We start from the raw sequence: 24,279 nt of genomic DNA on the forward strand, positions 1-24,279 counted from the left end.
TGCTGGTGGATGGCACAGCAGTGCTGGTGGATGGCACTGCCTCCTTAGCAATACGCCTTTGTCTGGCGGGCGGACCCTCTTCCTCCTCTTCTTCCTCTTCTTCTTCCTCTTCCTCCTCTTCTTCCTCTTCTTCCTCTTCCTCCTCTTCTTCCTCCTCTTCCTCCTCTTCCTCCTCTTTCTCCTCTTCCTCTTCACTGCTAACTATCGGCTCATAGTCAACATCAGATCCGGCGTCTGACCTTGCGGAGGAATCCGAATCGCAGAGCTCCCCGTTGCTCTCGTCGGCCGCAATAATTTCGTATGCCTCCGTAAGTGAAAAAGATCTTTTAGCCATCGTTGGCAATGACAAAAGATGGCACGTGGCACTGATGACACTGACAGGTGGCACTGACGGCAAATGGGACTGGCAGATGGCACGGGCAGATGGCACTGATGGCAGGTAGCACTGATGGCAGGTGGCACTGATGGCAGGTGGCACTGATGGCACTGATGGCACTGATGGCTGACGGCACTGATGGCACGGGCAGATGGCACGGGCAGATGGCACGGGCAGGTGGCACTGGCGGCAGGTGGCACTGGCGGCAGGTGGCACTGGCGGCAGGTGGCACTGATGGCAGGTGGCACTGATGGCACTGATGGCTGACAGCACTGATGGCACGGGCAGATGGCACGGGCAGGTGGCACGGGCAGGTGGCACTGGCAGGTGGCACTGATGGCAGATTGCACTTTTGGCAGATTGCACTTTTGGCAGATTGCACGGGCAGGTGGCACGGGCAGATGGCACGAGCAGGCGGCACTGGCAGGTGGCACTGATGGCAGGGGCAGGTGGCACTGATGGCAGGGGCAGGTGGCACTGATGGCAGGGGCAGGTGGCACTGATGGCAGGGGCAGGTGGCTCTGATGAAAATGCACTGGCTGGTGGCACTGGCTGATGGCACTGGAAGGTGGCACTGGAAGGTGGCACTGGCAGGGACTGGGTAGTGTTTGTGTCACTCACTTTTTTTTTTTTTTTTACTGTAAACGATCGATGTGAAACTGTCTTTCTCTCCTCACACGCGGTCTGTGTGTAAGGAGAGAAAGCCGGCGATGAGAGATGATCTCATTTGTTTACATTCGAGATCATCTCTCATTGGACGGCTAGATCGAATGCTGAATGGCCGCTGTGATTGGCCATTCAGCACGATCTGTGATTGGCTGTGTCCGAGGGACACGGCCAACACAGTTTTCTGCAGAAGCGCGCTCGCGAGGACGCGCTTCCAGCAGAGAAACAGCAGGCCGTTTAAACACGGCCACTTGGCACTTCAGGTCCGCGCTGCAGACGTATTTTTACTATAGCGCGGATCTGAAGTGGTTAAATATATTATAGATGACAGCTATAAAATACAAAAAAAAAAAAAAACAAGACTAGTAGGTAGGGACAGCAGTAAACAAAATAAGTACTATGAATCTATAAAATAAAGAGAAAATTACAGTAATACAAAGGGGATTTACTAAAACTGGAGAGTGCACAATCTGGTGCAGCTCTGCATAGCAACCAATCAGCTTGCAGATTATTTGTCAAAGCTTAATTGAAGTTAGAAGCTGATTGGCTACCGTGCACAGCTGTGCCAGATTTTGCATTCTCCGGTTTTAGTAAATCAATCCCATTGTGTCTGTTCAGAGTTCAACAGGATCTGACAGCATTATACAATTTGAACCATACACAATAAATGGCACACTGTGGTGCAATTCCTGTTCAAATTGCATGCATTGCGTGTGACCTGGCACGAAGTCTATTGCACTTTGTACTCTTCCTGCTTAGTAGCTATCCTCTCACTTATACAGCTGTTAACCAGTTCAGCACTGGAAGGGCTGCTGCAGCCAGTGTTTCTCGCACTCTCATTTTTAGCTAAGTGCATGGCTACAATTTCTACACAGTTTTTACCAAAGAAAGGGTTACCATAAAAACATGGCTCTCGTCCAATACTTTCCGCTTTGTTTGTTCTAAAATGCTTGGCAGGATATCAATATTTTACTGTGCTGAGACTCGTGATCTGTAAACTTATATAATTTAGGCACTCCTTATAAACTGTCCATAGAAGTTCTGACTCGCCCTGCATTCATATTCGTTTTGTCCTGTAAAAAAAATGGAGACGGATTTTACAGACAAAGATACTTACCAAGACATATTCGATCCACATGCATATTGTAATATCTACTATGGACCGAAATCAGGACTTTTAGTGGTTGATGGATTTCTGGATTTTGCACTGAAGAAACTTTGTGAGATTTTTACTGTTCGTAAGTATTTCATTGCTACTATCTTACAAGCAAATTGACTTTATGTTGCTGCTAAATGACATAGTATTGTAGAAGAATTTCCAGCAATTAACTATTATCTGCACTGCAAATGCTGGGATGTTATTCTGTAATCTACTTCAAAGGCAAAACTTTTATATTGAAGAACTGGAGGGTTTAAATAATTTATAGATGACAGCTATAAAAAAAAAAACAACAAGATTAATAGGTAGGGACAGCAGTAAGGAAAATAAGTACAGTATTTATTGGCGTATAACACTCACTTTTTTACCCTAAATATAGAGGGTAAACTGTGCCTGCGTGTTATACGCAGGGGGTTGTGGAAAGTTTTTTTCCCTGAAACTTCCTTCTTAAAGTTAGAGTGCGTGTTATATGCCTGGGCGTCTTATACGCTGATAAATACGGTATATTATGCTATGGAATCTATAAAGTAAAGTGAAAATTACAGTATTGCAAAAGGGGTTGATTTACTAAAACTGGAGAGTGCACAATCTGGTGCAGCTCTGCATAGCAACCAATCAGCTTCCAGTTTTTGTGTCAAAGCTTAATTGAAGTCAGAAGCCGATTGGCTACCATGCACAGCTGCGCCAGATTTTGCACTCTCCAATTTTAGTAAATCAAGATCTGACAGCATTATTCAATAAAACAGAGCAAATTTGCATACACTTCCCTGTTGCAGTTGAAACAGAGAAACATACTGTAAATGTTTTACTTGTCCAAGGTTTGTTAATATTGCCCACTCTAAGCCCAGGTTCACATTGATGCAATTTGACATGTCAAATCGCATGCCAAATTGGCAGCTATTGCCGGCAAGGGCACTGTCCGAATCGCTGCATTGCCGACTTTGCGGCGCCGCACCGATTCCCAAAAGTAGTTTGTGTACTACTTTTGGTGACGTTGAGTGCGATTTCAATAGACATCTGTGCAGGAACCCAAACACATGTCTCTGAAATCGCCCCCCTGACATGCGGGTAGGAAATCGTGTGAGTTCAGGTGAAATCGCACGATTACAATCCCGCAGCAGTGTGAACCTGGGCTTTATGCACTTGATTTGACGTTGCATTGGTGTGCATGATTCTTTCACAGCATTTTCCCCTTAATCCATGTTGCAGTGCATGGCAATGCTTTGTAATGTGTTGTAATCTATTGTAATCTATTATACTGCGTTTAAACATACAAATTAACCACTTAAGGCCCGGACCATTTTGTTGCTAAATGCCCAGGCCAGGTTTTGCGATTCGGCACTGCGTCGCTTTAACTGACAATTGCCCGGTCGTGCGACGTGACTCCCAAACAAAAATTGACGTCCTTTTTTCCCCACAAATAGAGCTTTCTTTTGGTGGTATTTGATCACCTCTGCGGTTTACATTTTTTGCACTAAAAACAAAAATAGAGCGACAATTTTGAAAAAAATGCAATATTTTTTACTTTTTGCTATGATAAATATCCCCCAAAAATATATAAAAAAAATAATGTTTCCTCAGTTTAGGCCGATACGTATTCTTCTACCTATCTTTGGTAAAAAAAGATGCAATAAGCGTTTATCGGTTGGTTTGCGCAAAATTTATAGCGTTTATAAAATAGGGGATAGTTTTATTGCATCTTTATACATTTTTTTTTTTTTTTACTACTAATGGCGGCGATCATCGATTTTTTTCGTGACTGCGACATTATGACGGACACTTCGGACAATTTTGACACATTTTTGAGACCATTGTCATTTTCACAGCAAAAAATGCATTTAAAATGCATTCTTTATTGTGAAAATGACAATTGCAGTTTGGGAGTTAACCACAGGGGGCGCTGATGGGGTTATGTGTGACCTGAAGTGTGTTTACAACTGTAGGGGGGTGTGGCTGTAGGTGTGATGTCATCGATTGTGTCCCCCTATAAAAGGGATGACACGATCGATGACGCCGCCACAGTGAAGAACGGGGAAGCCGTGTTTACACACGGCTCTCCCATTCTTCAGCTCCGGGGACCGATCGCGGGACTCCAGCGGCGATCGTGTCCGCGAGTCCCGCGGTCACGGAGCTTCGGACCGGGTCGTGGGAGCGCGCCGCGGGTGCCCACCCGCGACCCCGCGGCTGGACTTAAAGGACAACGTACATATACGTTGATGTGCCCAGCCGTGCCATTCTGCCGACGTATATCGGCGTGAAGGGGTCCTTAAGTGGTTAATCCATGTTGCACTGCAATGCTTTGTAATGTGTTGTAATGTATTATACTGCGTTTAAACATACAAATTAACATGCTACATTTTTGACCAGCCCACTCCGACACAACATGTTGTCTGGACTAATACAATTAGGGGGAGATGTACTAAAACGTGTGCACAAATAATCTGGTGCAGCTGTTCATAGTAACCAATCCGCTTCTAACTTCGACTTGTTCAGCTTCAGAAGGATTTACCCCCTTAATGACCAGACCATTTTTCGCGATGGGGCACTGCGTTACTTTAACTGACAATTGTGTGGTCATGCGACTCTGTACCCAAACAAAATTGGCGTCCTTTCTTTCCCACAAAAAGCTTTCTTTTGGTGGTATTTGATCACCTCTGCAGTTTTTATTTTTTTGCGCTATAAACAAAAAAAGACAGCCAATTTTAAATACATTTTTTTTTTGGTAAAACAAATGATAAGCGTATATTGATTGGTTTGTGCAAAAGTTATAGCGTCTACAAAATAGGTAAAAAGATATATGGCAATTTTATTAATATTTTTTTTTTTTACTAGTAATTGTGGTGATCTGCAATTTTTAATCACTGTGACACTGTGAAAGATCGGACACCTAACTGACATTTGACATTTTTTTGGGAACCAGTGACATTATTACAGTAATCAGTGCTAAAAATATGCGCTGTTATTGTACTAATGAAACTGGCAGGGAGGGGGTTAACATCAGAGGCTATCAAGGGGTTAAATCTGTTCCCTGTTTGTGATTACTAACTGTATGGGGGACTGTATGACTGGGAAAACACAAAAATCCATCTTCATGCTCAGCACGAAGAGAGATCTAAGGCCCCTTTCAGACTGGGGCAGGAGCCGCGGTGGCAGTATAACGCCACTAAAAATAGCGCCGGGATTGCCGCGGGAATCAGCCGCTAGCGGTGCGGTATTAACCCCCGCTAGCGGCCGATAAAGGGTTAATACCGCCCGCAATGCGCCTCTATAGAGGCGCATTGCGGGCGGTATTGCCGTGGTTTCCCATTGTTTTCAATGGGAAGGAGCGGTGAAGGATCGGTATACACGCCGCTCCTCTCACCGCTCCAAAGATGCTGCTGACAGGAGATTTTTTTGTCTCCTGCCAGCGCATCGCCTCAGTGTGAAAGCCCTCGGGCTTTAACATTGAGTCTGCAGTGAATGAGTTTTTCAGGCGGGATAGCAGCGCTATTTTTAGCGCTGTACCGCCTGAAAAACTCCTCAATGTGAAAGGGGCCTTAGTGTCATCCCCTGACAGAACGGAGATCTGCCTTGTTAACTTCGGCAGAACCCCGTTCTGTCTCTGCGGGGGAACGACCGCAGGCGGCGGACATCGAGTCTGCGGGACCGGCTGATTGGCTCAGAGCCACTGGCCCGCTGGCCAATCGGAGCCATGAATCAGGTGCAGCGATTTGCGCAGCCGAACCACCTTGCCACAGTACATCTGCGACGGGTGGTCGACAAGTAGTTAAAGTAGAGCTACAGGCTAAACTTCTTTTATTCTGGGAGACAGGAAATCCCTGCATATTAGGGGAATCTGCACAGACAACAATAAAAAACTTACAGGTGTAATTCATCTTTACTCTATCCAAAACTGAAAAAAAAAAATGTTTGCCCTAAGTTATACTTTAACTACTTGACCTCCAGGAGATTGACCCACCTTTATGATCAGGCCACTGCCTTACTTTAACTGCCAATGGTCCAGTCATGCAATGATGTATCCAAATAAAATTTGGTGGTAGTTGATCACCTCTGTGTTTTTTTTTTTTAGCTCTAAACAAAAACAGACCGACAATTTTGAAAAAAATAAATATTTTACATTCTACTATAATCGGAAACTAAGGGCCCTTTCACACTGGTGCGTTCCACGTTTTTTCCGCGTTTTCGCGGTGAAAATAGCGCTATTAAAACGCTCCCCATGCCCCTCTCCATTGAAATTAATTAAAAACGCAGTAAAAACGCGGTAAAATCGAGGTAAAAACGCTCTGTGTTTTTACAGCGGTTTTTAATTCATTTCAATGGAGGGGGCATGGGGAACGTTTTATGGGCGTTTTAATAGCGCTGTTTTTACCGCGAAAACGTGACAAAAACGCGGGAAAAACACACCAGTGTGAAAGGGCCCTAACTGACACCTTTGACCTTTTACTGCAATATTCGGGGGCTAGCGGTGAGGTTTTAACCCCCGCTAGCGGCCAAAAAAGGGTTAATACCACCCGCGTTGCGGGCGGTATTACCGCGGTTTCCCATTGATTTCAATGGGAAGGCGCGGTATAGGAGCGGTGAACACACCGCTCCTATACCGCAGTAAAGATTCGGCTAGCAGGACTTTTGGAACGCTCCTGCTAGCGCACCGCTTCAGTGTGAAAGCCTTCGGGCTTTCACATTGAACACTACAGGGCAGGTTTTTTTCATGCAGTATAGCAGCGCTATTTTTAGCGCTGTACCGCATGAAAAACGCCTCAATGTGAAAGGGGCCTAATACAGTTACTATAGTTTTACTATACTGTGTGAGGTTCTTTTACTAGGGGAAGGCATGGAATTTATTCCCTGCTTTACAGGGACACAAACACCATCCCTCCCCCCCCCTGTCAGAATGGCGATCTGCCCTGTTTACATTTGTCCCATAACCAAACAGGAAGTGGGAGGAAATCACTACAAATTAAAGGAATCCCTCAGGGACCCCCAGGTCACCAGAAATAGTGTCCCTATTGAAAGATTTCCCCTCTATTACTTATTAAATTTTATATTTTCTTTTACTTTCACTTTCGATGATAATTGTAAACAGGACAAATGGACAGGGTGAGTCTCCCTAATGGGGGGACAGATAGCAATAAAAACTGACAGGCGTTCTAATCCCTCTCCACATCAAAAACGAAAAAAAAAAAATTGCCTTTAGTTTTACTTTAACCACTTACGGACCGGAAGGGTTTGCCCCCTTAATGAGCGGGCCATTATTTGCGATACGGCACTGCGCCGCTTTAACTGAAAATTGCGCGGTCGTGTTACTATGTTGTACCTAAATGTTATTTCCCTTTGGGAGTATCCTACCAAAAATGAAATTTTAGTTGCAGGGGATACTCAAAATCTGATTTGTCCCTGGACAAAAGAAGGAGGAAATTACCGTATTTATCGTGGTATAACGCGCTCCCGCGTATACCGCGCACCCCTAATGTTGCCCCGAATCCTGTGGAAAATTTTTTTTTTTTGTACTTACAGTTTTGGTGTCTTGCGCGGCGTCCATCGGCGGCCTTATCGGGTCCGGCGTCCGTCTGCGGCTTCGGGTGTCCTCTTCATCGGGTACGTGTCCTTCTGCGGCTTCCGGGGGTCCTCTTCGTCGGGTTCAGGGTCCGTCTGCGGCTTCGGGTGTCCTCTTCGTCGGGTCGGGCGTCCTTCTGCGGCGTCCTCGCGTCCTCCCCGTTCGTTTCCCGTGCCGAGTTTGAATACTGCGCCGACATATACCGAGCGCAGTACACTCGTGTATCGTCGGGCAGGCTCGGCAACTCTCGCGCTGACATCCTGTATGCTCAGGACGTCAGCGCGAGAAGTGCCGAGACTGCACGAAGATACACGAGTGTACTGCGCTCGGTATATGCCGGCGCAGTATTCAAACTCGTGGCGGGAAAGCGGGTATCGGCGTATACCGCGCACCCACGATTTTGCCCTGATTTTCAGGGCAAAATAGTGCGCGGTATACGCCGATAAATACGGTACATATCTGGGGGGGGGGGGTTGTTCTATATATCATCTATGTACAGAACCCCTCCAGGTTGCCATATTGCATTGCATTTTACAGAAAATTACAGTGCTGCAGACTCAAAAGAAAGGTTATTTTTTTATAATAATAATGTTCAATTACAATATGACTTGTTCCGTAACTGTATACGCTATATTATATATTTATCGCTCGTTACAGAGCGAGAACCGGGAGCTGTGTTGTGTAAACACACAGCTCCCGGTCCCGTCAGGGGGAGAAATGACTGATCGTATGTTCATACAATGTATGAACAGCGATCTGTCAGTTCCCCTAATCAGTCCCATCCCCCCTTCAGTTATAACACACATTAGGAAACACAGTTAACCCCTTGATGGCCCCCTAGTGTTAACCCCTTCCCTGCCAGTGACATTTTTACAGCAATCAGTGCATTTTTATAGCACTAATCGCATTATAAATGGCAAATGCCAATGGTCCCAAAAATGTGTCAAAAGTGTCCGATGTGTCCGTCATAAAGTTGCAGTCCCAGATCTGCCCATTACTAGTAGAAAAAAATAATAATAATAAAAATGCTATAAATCTATCCCCTATTTTGTAGACGCTATAACTTTTGCGCAAACCAATCAATATACGCTTATTGTGATTCTTATTACCAAAAATATGTAGAAGAATACATATCGGCCTAAATTGAGAAAAAAAAATCCTAATAAGTACAAAATATTGAGGGTTTTTTTTTCAAAACTGTCGCTCTTTTTTTGTTTATAGCGCATAAAAAAAAAAAAAACGCAGAAATTATGAATTACCACCAAAAGAAAGCTCTATTTGTGGGAAAAAACAAGGACGTCAATTTTATTTGGGTACAGCGACGCAGTGCCGAATCGCGAAAAAATGTCTCGGTTATTGGGCTGCCAAATCTTCTGGGGCTGAAGTGGTTAATGAAAATACATATTGGTATTGGAATGTGTTTGCCAAATAAAAAGATCACCACTTCTGCGCTAAAACACAGTGAACTGTTTGGAAATACACATGGGGGTTGATTTACAAAAACTAGAGAGTTCAAAATCGAATGCAGCTGTGCATGATATCCAATCTGCTTCTATCTTCAGCTTGTTCAATTAACCACTTAAGACCCGGACCAAAATGCAGCTAAAGGACCTTGCCCCTTTCTGCGATTCGGCACTGCGTCACTTTAACTGACAATTGCGCGGTCGTGCGACGTGGCTCCCAAACAAAATTGGCGTCCTTTTTTTCCCACAAATAGAGTTTTCTTTTGGTGGTATTTCATCACCTCTGCGGTTTTTATTTTTTTGCGCTATAAACAAAAATAGAGCGACAATTTTGAAAAAAATGCAATATTTTTTATTTTTTGCTATAATAAATATCCCCCAAAAAGATATAAAAAAAATGTTTTTTTTCCTCAGTTTAGGCCGATACTTATTCTTCTACATATTTTTGGTTAAAAAATCGCAATAAGCGTTTATCGGTTGGTTTGCGCAAAAGTTATAGCATTTACAAAATAGGGGATAGTTTTATTGCATTTTTATTTTTTTTTTTTTTTTTTACTACTAATGGCGGCGATCAGCGATTTTTTTCATGACTGCGACATTATGGCGGACACTTCGGACAATTTTGACACATTTTTGGGACCATTGTCATTTTCACAGCAAAAAATGCATTTAAAATGCATTGTTTACTTTGGAAATGACAGTTGCAGTTTGGGAGTTAACCACAGGGGGCGCTGAAGGAGTTATGTTTCACCTAGTGTGTGTTTACAACTGTAGGGGGGTGTGGCTGTAGGAGTGACGTCATCGATTGTGTCTCCCTATAAAAGGGATGACACGATCGATGCAGCCGCCACAGTGAAGAACGGGGAAGCCGGTCCGAAGCTCCGTGATTGGGACCCGCGGACCGATCGCTGATGGAGTCCCGCGATCGGTCCCCGGAGCTGAAGAACGGGGAGAGCCGTGTGTAAACACAGCTTCCCCGTTCTTCACTGTGGCGGCGTCAGCGATTGTGTCATTCCTTTTATAGTGATACACAATCGATGATGTCACACCTACAGCCACACCCCCCTACAGTTGTAAGCACACATGAGGTCACACATAACCCCTTCAGCGCCCCCTAGTGGTTAACTCCCAAACTGCAATTGTCATTTTCACAGTAAACAATGCATTTTAAATGCATTTTTTGCTGTGAAAATGACAATGGTCCCAAAGATGTGTCAAAATTGTCCGAAGTGTCCGCCATAATGTCGCAGTCACGAAAAAAAAACGCTGATCGCCGCCATTAGTAGTAAAAAAAAAAAATTAATAAAAATGCAATAAAACTATCCCCTATTTTGTAAACGCTATAAATTTTGCGCAAACCACCCGATAAACACTTATTGCGTTTTTTTTTTACCAAAAATAGGTAGAAGAATACGTATCGGCCTAAACTGAGGAAAAAAATAAATGTTTTATATATTTTTGGGGGATATTTATTACAGCAATAGTAAGTAAAAGTAAAAAGTAAGTAAGTAAAAAACATTGAATTTTTTTCAAAATTGTCGCTCTATTTTTGTTTATAGCGCAAAAAATAAAAACCGCAGAGGTGATCAAATACCACCAAAAGAAAGCTCTATTTGTGGGAAAAAAAAGACGCCAATTTTGTTTGGGAGCCACGTCGCATGACCGCGCAATTGTCTGTTAAAGCGACACAGTGCCGAATCGCAAAACCTGGCTGGGTCCTTTAGCTGCATTTTGGTCCGAGTCTTAAGTGGTAAAACTCTCATAAAGGGTTTAACATGTTAACACAATTTCAAATGTTTTCATTCTTTTTGAAAATGCACTAATGCCATATAATATATCATTACTATATTTCAAAATATTGTAAGTGAAATTAATCAATTTAAATGTGTTTTTATTTCTCTAAAAGGAGGTATCAAGGGAAAAACTTTAATTGACATTGGACATGGACCTACCACTTATCAGGACCTCTCAGCTTGTGAAGCTTTCGAAGAGATCATTGGAGCAGACTATACTGATCGCAATAGAGAGTACTATGAACGGAGCCTTAGAAATGAGCCTGGAACGTTTGACTGGACAGGAGCTATACAAAGAGTCTGTGACCTGGAAGGAAAAGGGTATGAATAAACTATTTGTTTAAAGTGATTTTACAATGTACAAGGAACCCGTGTGTATATCCAGGTCTATAGAGCAGACACAACCAAGTACCTGTTCCTTAGTTCAAAATGTCTGTAGAGGGGTGGGAATCCCCAAAACCTCAGTACTCAGTGCCGGGACAAGGTCATCTAGCGAGCTCCTAGGGCAAACATGCCAAACTGCGTCCCCCCAAGATGTATGAGCAAAAACCACCAACAAAAACACTGAGTACTAATCTGCATGCTTACCCCTAGATATAAACCATATATAAACCCTGCCTCCTCCCAGTACAAATGTGCCCCCTGCCAAAATTTCCCCTCAGAACAAATCTTTGTTCCTCTCATGCCTCAAATCCCCCCAGCTCAAATGCCCCCCCCCAAAATAAATCACCCATACTAGCCCAAATCCTCTTCCCCTAAAATTTCCCCTTTTAGAATACATCCTCCTCCCCACACTTCAAATCTCCCTCTCCCCCCCAAATCCCTCCTCCTAGCACAAATCTTCTCCCCTCATACCCCCTCCCAACACAAATGCCCTAAATCACTAATCTTAGCACCCCCCGCCCCCCCAAATGTTCCCTCCTAGAATATTACTTACCCTGTGCCATTGACCAAATTCCCCCCTCTAACACAAATCACCCCCCCCCCTCAATCTCCTTGGGGAGTCCCCGCAGCTCACATGATACCACAGTGGCCAGGGCAGCCGTCCCTTCTGCCCACCCCTTGTCCCGACCCTGTCAGTACTAGTTATTTATTGACCATGCAGACTCCAGGTCAATAATTTTCCAACGTCCTCTTTCTACCATGCCTAACCGTACCAGAAAAGGTGTAGGGACAGCAGGAGGTCAGCTAATTGTCAATCGCACTGCTGCTTGGTTGACAATTAGCTGGGATTCCAAGGTGATGCCTGATTTATGCAGGGCCGGCCCTATGATGGGACCAGGTGGTACCATGGGTACCAGGCAGCACTTTTAGGGGGGCAGCATACTAATGCCCGCCAGCCCGTTCCGCCACCCAAATAAAATTGATGTCCTTTTTTTCCCACAAATAGAGCTTTCTTTTGGTGATATTTGATCACCTCTGCGGTTTTTATTTTTTGTGCTATAAATATATATATTTTTTTACTTTTTGCTATAATGAATATCCCCAAAATTTTGAAAAATAAACTATTTTCTTCAGTTTAGGCCAATATGTATTCTTCTACATATTTTTGGTACCAAAAAAACAAAACACAATTAGCGTAAATTGATTAGTTCGCGCAAAAGACATTGTGGCCGCCGGCAATTCACAAGTCCCTTTAAACTCCTGGATACATGTATAGAGCCATGGCAGGTCATTTTATACGCCTATATGCATGTATAGAGCCATGACAGGCCCTCTTTATACATGTATAGAGCCATGACAGGCCCTCGTTATACTCCTTTATACATGTATAGAGACATGACAGGCCCTCTTTATACTCCTATATACATTTATAGAGCCATGGCAGGTCCTCTTTTTATTCCTTTACATGTAAAGAGTCTCGACAGGTCCTCTATATACATGTATAGAGCCATGACAGGTCCTCTTTATACTCCTATATACATTGATAGAGTCATGGCAGGTCCTCTTTATATTCCTTTACATGTAAAGAGTCTCGACAGGTCCTCTATATACATGTATAGAGCCATGACAGGTCCTCTTTATACTCCTATACATGTATAGAGCCATGACAGGTCCTCTTTATACTCCTACATACATGTATAGAGCCATGACGGGTCCCCTTTAGTTATCATGATATAAAATAATGAATGTGGGGGCCTTTTGGTTGGCGTGATTTTTTTTCTGGGGGGGGGGGGGGGAGCATTTCATTCTTGGTCCCAGGCAGCACAATGTCTTGGGCCGGCACTGGATTTATGGACCTGGCACTGGCCTAAAAGTAAGGCAAGTCCACTGGTTTTCTGTCTGGAATAGTGTAACTAATGAATGCTGCCATGTTTACAGAGAGTGATACAAGCTATAGTGAGTACAGTATGTTGCTATGATTACAGAGATGAATGCACATTACAAAAAAGAGGTTCGTAAGAGCTTCATGTTACCAGACAAAGTACTATAACTCAGATTGGTAGAGATAATAATGTGAGCTTTTTGTTATTAGAGATGATGCTACGACAGCTCCACATCAACTGAGAGAGTGCTATAAAATGTGTATTTTGCAATAAAGCTTTTCATTTTCTGAGAGTGCATCGAGTTCTGCAAACCGCTATAGGAGCAGGGGTGTACAACCTGCAGCCCACGGCCCGCATGCGCCCCAACACAAAATCATAAACCTAATTAAAAACTGTTGATCTTTCGTGGGGATTTTTTGTAAAAATGCATTTACACTTAGCAAACACATGCGGCAGAAGAAAAATTGTACAGAGTCTCTTTATTGGACTTGTATAAGTTTTATCTTCCCAAAAAAAAAATCCCCCACTCACAATCACACCTTATTCATGTCATCAGTTTCCGGCAGCACCTAAATTTGAGAGCAACTTTTTTCAAGAATGGCGAAATTAGAACCAAAATATCGAATGAGCACCTTGAGAATTGCTACTACATCCATCCAATTAGATATTGACGTGTTACCTTACCAAACACAGTGCCAAATATTTCACTATTTTTAATCTACATCAGTGATCATTAACTTATGATCTTCCCAACTTTTTCTGCTCATCAGCTATCCTTATTGTTATGCCGCGTACACACGATCAGTCCATCCGATGAGAACCGTTTTCATCGGTTAACCGATGAAGATGACTGATGGTCAGTCGTGCCTACACACCATAGGTTAAAAAAACGATCGTGTCAGAACGCGGTGACGTAAAACACAACGACGTGCTGAAAAAAATGAAGTTCAATGCTTCCAAGCATGCGTCGACTTGATTCTGAGCATGCGTGGATTTTTAACCGATGGTCGTGCGTACTAACGATCGCTTTTGTCCTATCGGTTAGGAATCCATCGGTTAAATTTAAAACAAGTTGGCTTTTTTTTAACCGATGGTTAAATAACCTATGGGGCCCACACACGATCAGTTTTGACTGATGAAAACGGTCCATCAGACCATTGTCTTCTGTTTAACCTATCGTGTGTACGAGGCCTTAGTGTATTTTATGTATGGATCTATTCTAGACCATTCCTTTTCTTCCAATGTGTCCCAGGAAGGTCAAAAGTTTGGACATCCCTGCTATAGAGTGTGCAATTAAAACGCCCCATTATCAGAAAAAAGACTGTAAAGAGAGCTGCAATGTTTTTTTTTTACGAAAAGCAAATCCACTTTGCACTACAAGTGCAAACTACAAGTGCAAAGTGCACTTGAAATTGCACTGAAAGTGCACTTGGAAGTGCAGTCGCTGTAAATCTGAGGGGTAGATCTGAAATGAGGGGAAACTCCTTGCATGTCCCCCTCGGATCTACATCACTGCACTTCCAAGTGCATTTTCAGTGCAATTTCGAGTGCACTTTGCACTTGTAGTATACACTTGTAGTGCAAAGTGGATTTGCCTTTTCGCAAATAATGCCCCATTGTCTTACTGCTAGATTAAATACTACATAGTTACATAGTTAGTCAGGTTGAAAAAAGACACAAGTCCATCCAGTTCAACCACAAAAAATAAACAAACAAAATAAAAAACACAGTACAATCCCATACACCCAACTCCATACCCACAGTTGATCCAGAGGAAGGCAAAAAACCCCAGCAGAGCATGATCCAATTTGCTACAGCAGGGGAAAAAATGCCTTCCCGATCCCCCGAGAGGCAATCAGATTTACCCTGGATCAACTTTACCTACAAATCTTAGTACTCAGTTATTTTATGTACATTTAGGAAAGTATCCAGGCCTTTCTTAACCTCCCTGGCGGTATGATTCTGTCTGGAATTACGTACCAAAAGCGGTACATTTATTTTGCAAGGAAATTGGCGTTTTATACTGTAGGCCTGTAATTTTTAGAAATAACTCACTTAAATCTGACCAAGCAAGAGTCTTGTAGGCATCCCGGGTATGATTTTTTTTTTTAAAACAAAATTATAAATTATAATATAATAAATAATTATAAATAATTATAACAAATAATAATATAATTATAATAAAAATTATTCAATAATGTAATCAACTCAAAATCACTGAAATTTGCAGTTGCAGAATTGTCGCTGTCATTACTTTTATTTTTTTATGACGAATTTCCCCGCAAATCGCTATCGCACATTTCTGCAAGTGATTATAATTTATTATCGCTGTTTTCTAGCTGATCTAAAACCATTTTTGACATAAAGGGACACTTTTGGACAATCTACAGTTTTTAGGCAGAAATGACATTTTTTATTATATAAAAGTACATGTAGGACACTGGGCAGACCACTAGGGACAAGGGGGGTGTGTATTTTTTACATACAGTACTGTAATCTATAAGATTACAGTATACTGTATGTAATGTGTTTGTTTACTTTTTTGAATTTGGCGCCGTTCTCCGTCCCCGTGCGTCGTAACGTCGCAGGGAACGGAGATCGGCGTCACACGGGGACTGTGAATCGAGCGAGGAGGTCCCGCTCGCTCACACAGCGGGTGGCATCGCTGGATCCAGGGACAAGGTGAGTAAACCAAGCCTGTGGATCCAGCGAAAGGTAAGCCCGTCCAGCCCGAGCGTGACTCGGGTTTGCCGATCCTAACATGTAAAACCAACCCCGAGTCGCGCTCGGGTTTACCGTCAGGGGGGTTAAAGCAATCTACTGAGCTGGCCAGAACCACCTCTGGAGGGAGTCTGTTCCACATTTTCACAGCTCTTACTGTGAAAAAACCTTTCCGTATTTGGAGGTGAAACTACAGTATAGAGGATTCCACATTAACCTTGAAATACATTTTTTTAAGAGAAATGCTGTTTTTAAGGGGAGATTGCCATGTTGCCACTTTTCAGAATGTGAGATAATGTTGGTATCACAGTGTAATAACATAACCTTTTCACATTAGGAAGTGCCATGCATAATAAGGCTGAACTAAAGGTGTTGAGAATTTTCATTCAATAAAGTAAAATTTAATAAACAAAATAACAAAGAGAACATATGCACTTCTATTATCCAATCATGTGAAAAGCATATTTATTTTCTAATGCCGCGTACACACCATCACTTTATGTGATGAAAAAAAACGACACTTTCTGTGAAGTAAAAAATGACGTTTTTGAAACTTCAATTTTCAAAGACGAAGTTGCATACACACCATCGTTTTCTCACAATGATCTTGCAAAGTCAGGTTACGTTCCACCACGTTTTACCATTGAAGCTAGCTTCTGGGCATGCGTGGATGAAAAAACGTCTTAGAAAACGACGTTTTTTTGCTACACACGGTCAATTTCTGTGAAGTAAAAAGTGCACTTTTGAAAAACGACACATAAAATTGAAGCATGCTTCAATTTTTTTCTGTCGTTTTTTAGAAGACATAAAACGACGTTTTTGCCCACACACGGTCAATTAAATTGACGTTTTTGAAAATGACGTTTTTTTCCATCGCAGAAAGTGATGGTGTGTACGCGGCATTATTGATTACCCAATCATGTGCAGATTATATAAGTACAGTGCCTTGAAAAAGTATTCATACCCCTTGAATTTTTGCACATTTTGTCATGTTACAACCAAAAATGTAAATGTATTTTTTGGGTATTTTATGTGATAGATTAACACACAAAGTGGCATATAATTGAGAAGTCAAAGGAAAGTGATAAACAGGAATGTGTTTTCCACATGTTTGGCAAATTAAAGTGAATATTCACTCAATGTATTAACTGAAGATTCTTAGCATCTTTTTTTTTTCAAAATTCTTTATTTGTACAACACAACGGGCGTCTCCGCACGGATCACAACAAAAGTGCAAAATACAGTGGTAATTTCAAACATGTGAACATAGTGGATCTCAGTCCAACAGACATATCTATCAGGATCTTATAGTCAGGATCCGCGGGCACGCCCACCTTTTCCTGTTTTCTAAGAGTTAGCAAAAAAAAAAGGGGGGGAGTTAGTGGACAGCAGCAGTCCCTGAGGCGCAGCCCAGGGTTAGAATGGAAAAGAAAAAGAGAAAAGAAATAAAGGGGGGGGGTGACACCCTGTAGGGAGATTCCCCCCAGGGAGCCTGGTGTAAGGGGAGGAGAGAAGAGTAGCAACGGGGAGGTAGGAGGGGGGTGGGGAAGGACCCGCGCGCATGGACCCACACACTTGTTCCCCCCTGCCCAGCGGACCCATCTGTAGCGGGTTTTGTTTGTCACATCTGTTTTTATACAGACTAGGTTTTCGGTCAGTTTTAATTAGTTTAAGGGTGGGCCTCTGAGGTTCTGTCCCTCATCTGAATATTTGTGTACATTCCACAGCTGCCATGTGTTTTTGTAGGCCTCCTGTCTGTCTTGACTTGAGAGTGTCAGATCTTCCAGTCTACCAATGTCGTCCACCTTCCGCAGCCACATTGCCACGGTCGGCGGGTCAGGGGATTTCCAACAAATTGGAATGCATGCTTTAGCGGCGTCGAAAAGGTGTCGAAGGATTGACTTCTTGTACACCCGGGCTGGGATGTCATTAGTGTGTAGTAGGTAGAAGGCTGGGTCGTCAGTGAGCTGTCTGTCCGTAAACTTCTGGGATATCTTCTTGACCTCCGACCAGAAGGGTTTCAGTTTTGGGCACGACCAAAAGACATGGAGCAGTGTACCCGTCTCGTTCTGGCATCGCCAGCACAATTCCGATGTCGTCTGAAACAACTTACTGAGGAGGGCTGGCGTGCGATACCATCGTGTCATGACTTTATAATTCGTCTCCTGAATTTTTGTGCAGATGGAGGATTCTTAGCATCTTTAGCAAATTTGTCAGAAAAGCTTTATAACATTTTTGGTGACTAACCTTTTAAAACGTTTTCTCAAAGGGCTTTGTAGTAAGAAAATTGACACCGAGCATTGGGAAGGTAGGTCCTTCAAATATAGCACTGATGATAATTCCCCCCCCCCCCCCCCCCGGCCCAAAGTGCTGTCTAGAGCAGGAAATGTACTTTGCCTGATAGTAGGGGTGACCCTAATTGGCATCACAAAATTACAAAAATGGACTGGCATAAAGTTACCAGATGGCTGTGCCCTAAAACCGTGTGCTTAAACATTTTTAAGCTTGAGCTCTCCTGCATCGGTTTTATTGTGGGATAGAGACTCATGTCATAGTACATACCATACATACCATTATCAAGCAGGGATCCGTTTCTTTTGAATATGTATTTAACATCAAGGTCACTTTTGGTAAAGATTAACTGGCTAAGTTTGGTTTACATATGTGCGAATTCAATTTGCATGAGAGTCGAGTGTGACCGGCTCACAGTGAAGTTGGTTCACACATGTCCAGGGCGGCTGCAGTGCAAATTCCAAAAGGGTCCTGTGCGGTTTTGGGTCCAGTACAGGTGTGAATTCAGGAAAAAATTATGACCTGAATCTCACCTGATCTGATGAACAGAAATGCACCGGACCCTATGCTGGGAACTGCAGCCAAATATATGTGAACCCGGCCTTAGTGTTGTGCATGTCTTCTAACAGACCTTCTATTGATATCTCACAAGCTATACATGAATTGTTTAATAATAGAATAGTTTTCCTGATCAATGGATATGTTGTCCCAAAACACGTTAGGGTTGATTTGCTAAAGGCAAAAAGACAGTGCACTTTGCAAGTGCAGTTGCATTCTGCAAGAGCAGTTGCTCCAGAGCTTAGTACTGTAAATGAGCAGAAGCTCTGCTGACTTCCATCATCCAATCATGTACAAGAAAAATGTTTTTATTTTTTATTTCTTTGCCTGTAACTTGGTAATTTTTGCAAAGTAAAGCTTTATTAAGCCCAGCGCTTATGCAAACTACACAGTCTATTTGCCTTTAGTAAATCAGCCCCATTTTCTTCACGTAAGTGGCAAACCACTTTTGTATTAAAAACGCTTACCAGCCTATCAGCTGTCAAAGTAGTCTCTTGGTTAGGACAATCAGGACAAAAAGGTAGAGCAGAGTAAGGCCCCTTTCACACAGGCGGACCGTTCAGGTCAGTTTTTTAGGCGGACCTGAACAGACGCTCCGTGCACCTCTATGGACCACGGATGTCAGCGGTGACATGCCCGCTGATATCTGACTCTATGGTCCGTCTTCATCTGATCCCCCATAGGGGAGAGCGGCACTCTGACAGTGCACAGAGACAGACCTATCAGATGCCTGCTCAGAGGGGATTGACGGAGCGAACCCCGCTGAGCAAAGCAGAGCCCGCACACGGACACGTCTGTGTGAAAGGGCCCTAAAGGAAAATTACGCCCTGGCTTAACATACGAAGGTACTCTTCATGTTTTAACCTTGCATTTCATGATGATCTAAATAAAATGTTGCATTATATTTTAGAATGACGGTAGAGGAGAAGAGAAAGAAGCTCCAAGAAACAGTGAAGAAAACCATAAAGTGCGACGTTTTGAAAAGCAACCCAATGGAACCATTGATTCTGCCCAAGGTTGACTGTGTCCTGACATTTGGATGCTTAGAGTGTGCTTGCAGTGACCTCGATACCTATCGCAGAGTACTTAAAAATGTTGCATCTTTGATAAAAATAGGAGGGCACCTGATTGTAATGGAAATTCTTAACTGTAGCTCTTACCTACTAGGAGGCAAGAGGTTCTCCTGTTTGGTGTTGACAGAGGAGTTCATGAGAACTGCTATTGCTGAGGCAGGATTTTCCATTGTGGATTTGGAAGTCATCCCTAGAAAGTATAATAAAGAGCAATATGAGCTCTGTAACCATGATTCCAGCTTGATTGTGCTTGCACGAAAAGAGCGAGATGTTTAGGATAAATTTGAGAAGGTATGGAAAATTTGTCACTCACTTATTATTACAGCTACCTATTTGTAGAAAGCACAGTATAAAATATACCAATAATAAACATCATAAAGAATGTCTTGTATAATTCCATAGGATATGCAATCGTGTAAAGAAGACATTCGATCTGCAGTTCATATTGATCAATTATACAGTATAACCTCTATGAAAATCATATATTTCAAGGAAAATACCTTTCTCCCACGGAAAGCAGTCTTCCAATTTATTCATTTCACATGTCCCAAGAAATCCAAAAGAAAAACTCCACTTTCAATAAAAAAAAATGAATAAAGCAAATACCGCACTAGCCATTTTGTAATTTAATGTTATTATATATTGCCTTTCCATTTTAATCAACTGTAGGAGATTCAATGCAGTATGGCTACCTGTAGGCATTCTGTACACCCTGGTGTAAAGAACACGCCCAGAAATTGAATTTCTTACTTCTGTTGATTGGCTTACTGATTTTCTTGTAGTCTGCATTAATATACAAGTATCGATAAGTAGATACAATTTTTGGCATCTAGTGCAGTATGAACTTTATTTTTAGTAAAAAGCAGTTTGAAATGTAAATTTTCCCCCTTGGCATACTCCTTAGACCCTTAGATTTACTAAAACGGGTTCACTCAGAATCTGGTGAAGCTGTTCATGGAACTTGCCAACAAAAAAATTGGTTGGAGTTAGAATCTAAGGGACACCATTAAATACCATTAGTTGAAGACTGTGCACAGACCATAAAATGAATCACATACAGTTGATTGCAGTTGATTGCAGTTGATTGCAGATGCTCGAACTAGAGGTGTAGCTAATTTTTTATAAAGCTTTATTGCTGACTTGGTGGTGTGGGTGGGTTTGTTTAGTTTTCAAAGTAATAAGTGGAGCAAAAAATGCATTGTATAAATGACATGTAGCTTTATTGTCTGTTTTTTAGTATTATGCATCTTGTTCTGTAACTTTATAGGTGCAATTAGTACAAGGACATACCAAATTCAATAACATCACAATTTATTAAAGTTACAAGGGTACATAAAAACACTATTATACAATACATGAACAGCTTTATGGTCATTCAAGACGCGTTATTGTAGATCCTATAGTTGTTCCTTACATGTTTCGCCAAATGGCTTCCTCAAGGACAAACGTGGTTTTATGTCTACTATCTGAATGAACAGAAAGAAAATTTCAAACAATACATGTAATATAGTAAATACCAACACTATACATAACGTATACAATAAATTTAATGCATAAATGCATCTTATCCATTGGCAAGGGTTCCCTAAATAGAGTCATACCTCAATGATAGTTAGTAAAATCCAGTTATTGCCAAGCACACAGGTTTACACAGTACCGCAGCAGGTCAATATAATATAACCTGTTTTTTGCGCCGGTGACAATCACATATATTTCTCACACAGAAATAGACGTCTGTCTCTGTGGCCCAGGAAAGCCCAGATGTAACAGGTTAGAACCGATTAAAAATGCCGGATCTCCTGCAGGGAGGGATGAAGCAAGAAATTGATATATATATATCAATGTACAAGAAAGATATAGCCTAAAGATTAATAAGAAATATTATAATCAACCGGTTTCTCACCTTTACTATTAATTATATAATCCTATATTATTCCATGTCAAAACAACTTACTTCTATATCATCACTATAAGGGATGCAGGGGGCATGATTAAAAAACTAGATGGCACCAAACATTCAGATAAATCCCAAATGGGGCTGAAAAAAACTGCCAAATACAAAGGGAAAAAGATTGGTAAGTTTGAGCATAAATAGACATGTTTGCCCTGCCTAATGTCAATAAAGCTAGACAGAGAGTTTACCTGTGCACAATATAACCCACCTGATCAAGGATCCACAACCCATCGCATCAACAGATGAACAGGGCTGGGATGGAAGAAATGGAGAAGGGCAAACCAACACCTCTAACAAAGAGAGGGGTGTGAGCCACCCCAACCTATAAAAACACATAGAATACCAAGTCAATGGGACAAACGCCCCAAACATCATAGAGTGTCAAAATTTACTTCACATGTTAACAAATGATAATGGCGTGCTCCATACCTGCTCTCACTCTATCACTGGTGTCAGGCTCCCTGGACTTCCACAAAATGGCCACCACCATGTGGGTCCTTATATACCCCTCCCCATCCTGCCGCAGCGTATGACGTCACGGCATGATGAGGACGAAAGGGGGAGAGGGATAAGCATGCAGAGCCGTCCCAGGTCAACATCGTCCCAGGTCTAAATCCGCAGTTCACGCCAGCATATGGGGGCACCTCCCACAGTTCGAACCGCCCACAGGGCAGATCCAAATACCGGGGAAGTGTCCCCAGCCCCGGCAATGATCATAAAGCAGAAGGCAGTGACACCAGGGGGACACCCTGCACAGACAAAGCCCTTCAAAGCATAAACCCCTCCAGTGTGGGTGCACACAGGGACCACCCCTTGAAACGATGGGGTGGGGCAAACGGGCCACAACAATGGCCCAAATGGGCACCCTCGGGCGTCCATACGGGGACCCATTGGCCAAAGGGCATCCAGGCCAATGAGGCCAATTAGGACAAGACTCCTATGAAAAAAGTGTTGGAAAAAATAAAAGAGAATAAAGGGGTGTGGGGTGGGGCAAAGGAAACACCTACCAGAATGAAGGGTATGTAGAGGAGCACCGTGGCAGGGTGATGCGAGGTCAACATGACGTTTTTTGGGAAAAATAGAAAGGAGAAGGGAAGAAGGAAGAACCTACCAGAATCAATGATATATGAATTTCAAACCCTACCAAATGGGTAAATGTAATTATAGTACAACAACAAATGTTTGCACCTATAAAGTCCCTTCCCCCCTACTCTGTATTCTCTATACCTTTACGGGATGTTGGAGCTGTAACACCGTATTTTTAAATTATGGAGTTGATCACTTAACTACATATAGACTTGTTCTGTAACTGCATGCTTTTACATAAAAAATGATACCACACACAGCTTGTATTATTTCATTTGTATACTGTATATTCATATGTTTAATGTCAATAGTTTACTATTTTCTGAACTTTGGAACACTGCAACCTACTGTATATCCCATAGTTTAAGAAAGGAAAAAGCGGCGCCTTCTGAGCGTAGTAAGTACATTTTTTAAAAATCATATATGGAAATACACTAACAAACGAGCTATATGGCAAGGCTTATCTGTAGAAGTTCATCCGCTCTGGTCCCGGGTACAGCTGGTGCTGCTCTCGCCTTGATGTTTAAGACCAGGTCCCTGTAGCTCCTTGCCTCAATCGGCAGCGGTGGGGATTCACAGCGCTCTCAGAGAATAGAGAAGGAGGACAGAGTTCCTGAGCGCACGGCCGTAGATGACGTCACATCTGTGTCAGAAATCGGTGGGGAAGTGCGCACGTTCGAAGCATGCGTGCTTCTTCATCAGGCTCTATGGGGGCCATCTTACAACAGGGAAAATTTAACTGGCGGAACACTAACCTATTGGTCCACTTAATACCATGGAAACTAATGCTATCCTCAAGCTGGTATATAATAATGCAATGGTTTAGAAAATCTGAATAATTAAATAGGAACCTAGGCTATAACATTAGCATTAATAATAATAATAATAATAATAATAATAATTACTTAAAAAATAAAAAATTGATTGTGTATATGTATAAAAATATATATATATTTTTTAAAACATATATATTTAAAAGGGAAAAAATAATAAATGGATATAGTCTACTACAATGGCCACTATTCATTTTATGTGCAGACATATATACTGTCATGTACACTAGTACAATAAAATGATTTAATCAAAAGATAATTTAAAACAAAGGGAGATTGTGTGAAACATAAGTATTCATACCCTAAGCTAAATATAAAATCTCGAGAAATTAAGAAATGTAAGAAAAATTAAATATACTGTACCATTATCATTAAATGGAACAATGGGAAAATATATATAGATGGAAAGAATATTATAATAGAATATTGAATTCAATACCCTCATTCAGGCCCCCTGGCGAGAGGCTATCTAGGGTATAAATCC

General features: G+C 42.2%; 1 protein-coding gene across 1 annotated transcript; it reads left to right on the forward strand.

Moving 5' to 3' along the window:
- Positions 1-1,835: 1,835 nt before the first annotated feature.
- LOC120915491 (indolethylamine N-methyltransferase-like) lies at positions 1,836-23,219 on the forward strand. Its single transcript, XM_040326047.1, has 3 exons — positions 1,836-2,280; positions 11,125-11,332; positions 19,760-23,219. Exons 1-3 carry the CDS (start codon positions 2,127-2,129, stop codon positions 20,196-20,198), a joined length of 801 nt encoding a protein of 266 aa, XP_040181981.1. The 5' UTR covers positions 1,836-2,126; the 3' UTR covers positions 20,199-23,219.
- The last annotated feature ends 1,060 nt before the right edge of the window (positions 23,220-24,279 follow it).

Source organism: Rana temporaria, chromosome 10, assembly GCF_905171775.1.
Source record: "Rana temporaria chromosome 10, aRanTem1.1, whole genome shotgun sequence".
Classification (NCBI taxonomy): domain Eukaryota; kingdom Metazoa; phylum Chordata; class Amphibia; order Anura; family Ranidae; genus Rana; species Rana temporaria.

Bases quoted from the DNA above. Each gene is read 5' to 3' on its own strand.
- LOC120915491 (XM_040326047.1), top strand. From the start codon at position 2,127: ATGGAGACGGATTTTACAGACAAAGATACTTACCAAGACATATTCGAT. The intron at 2,281-11,124 runs GTAAGTATTTCA...TTTCTCTAAAAG, and splicing joins TTGTGAGATTTTTACTGTTC to GAGGTATCAAGGGAAAAACT. The intron at 11,333-19,759 runs GTATGAATAAAC...ATTATATTTTAG, and splicing joins TGTGACCTGGAAGGAAAAGG to AATGACGGTAGAGGAGAAGA.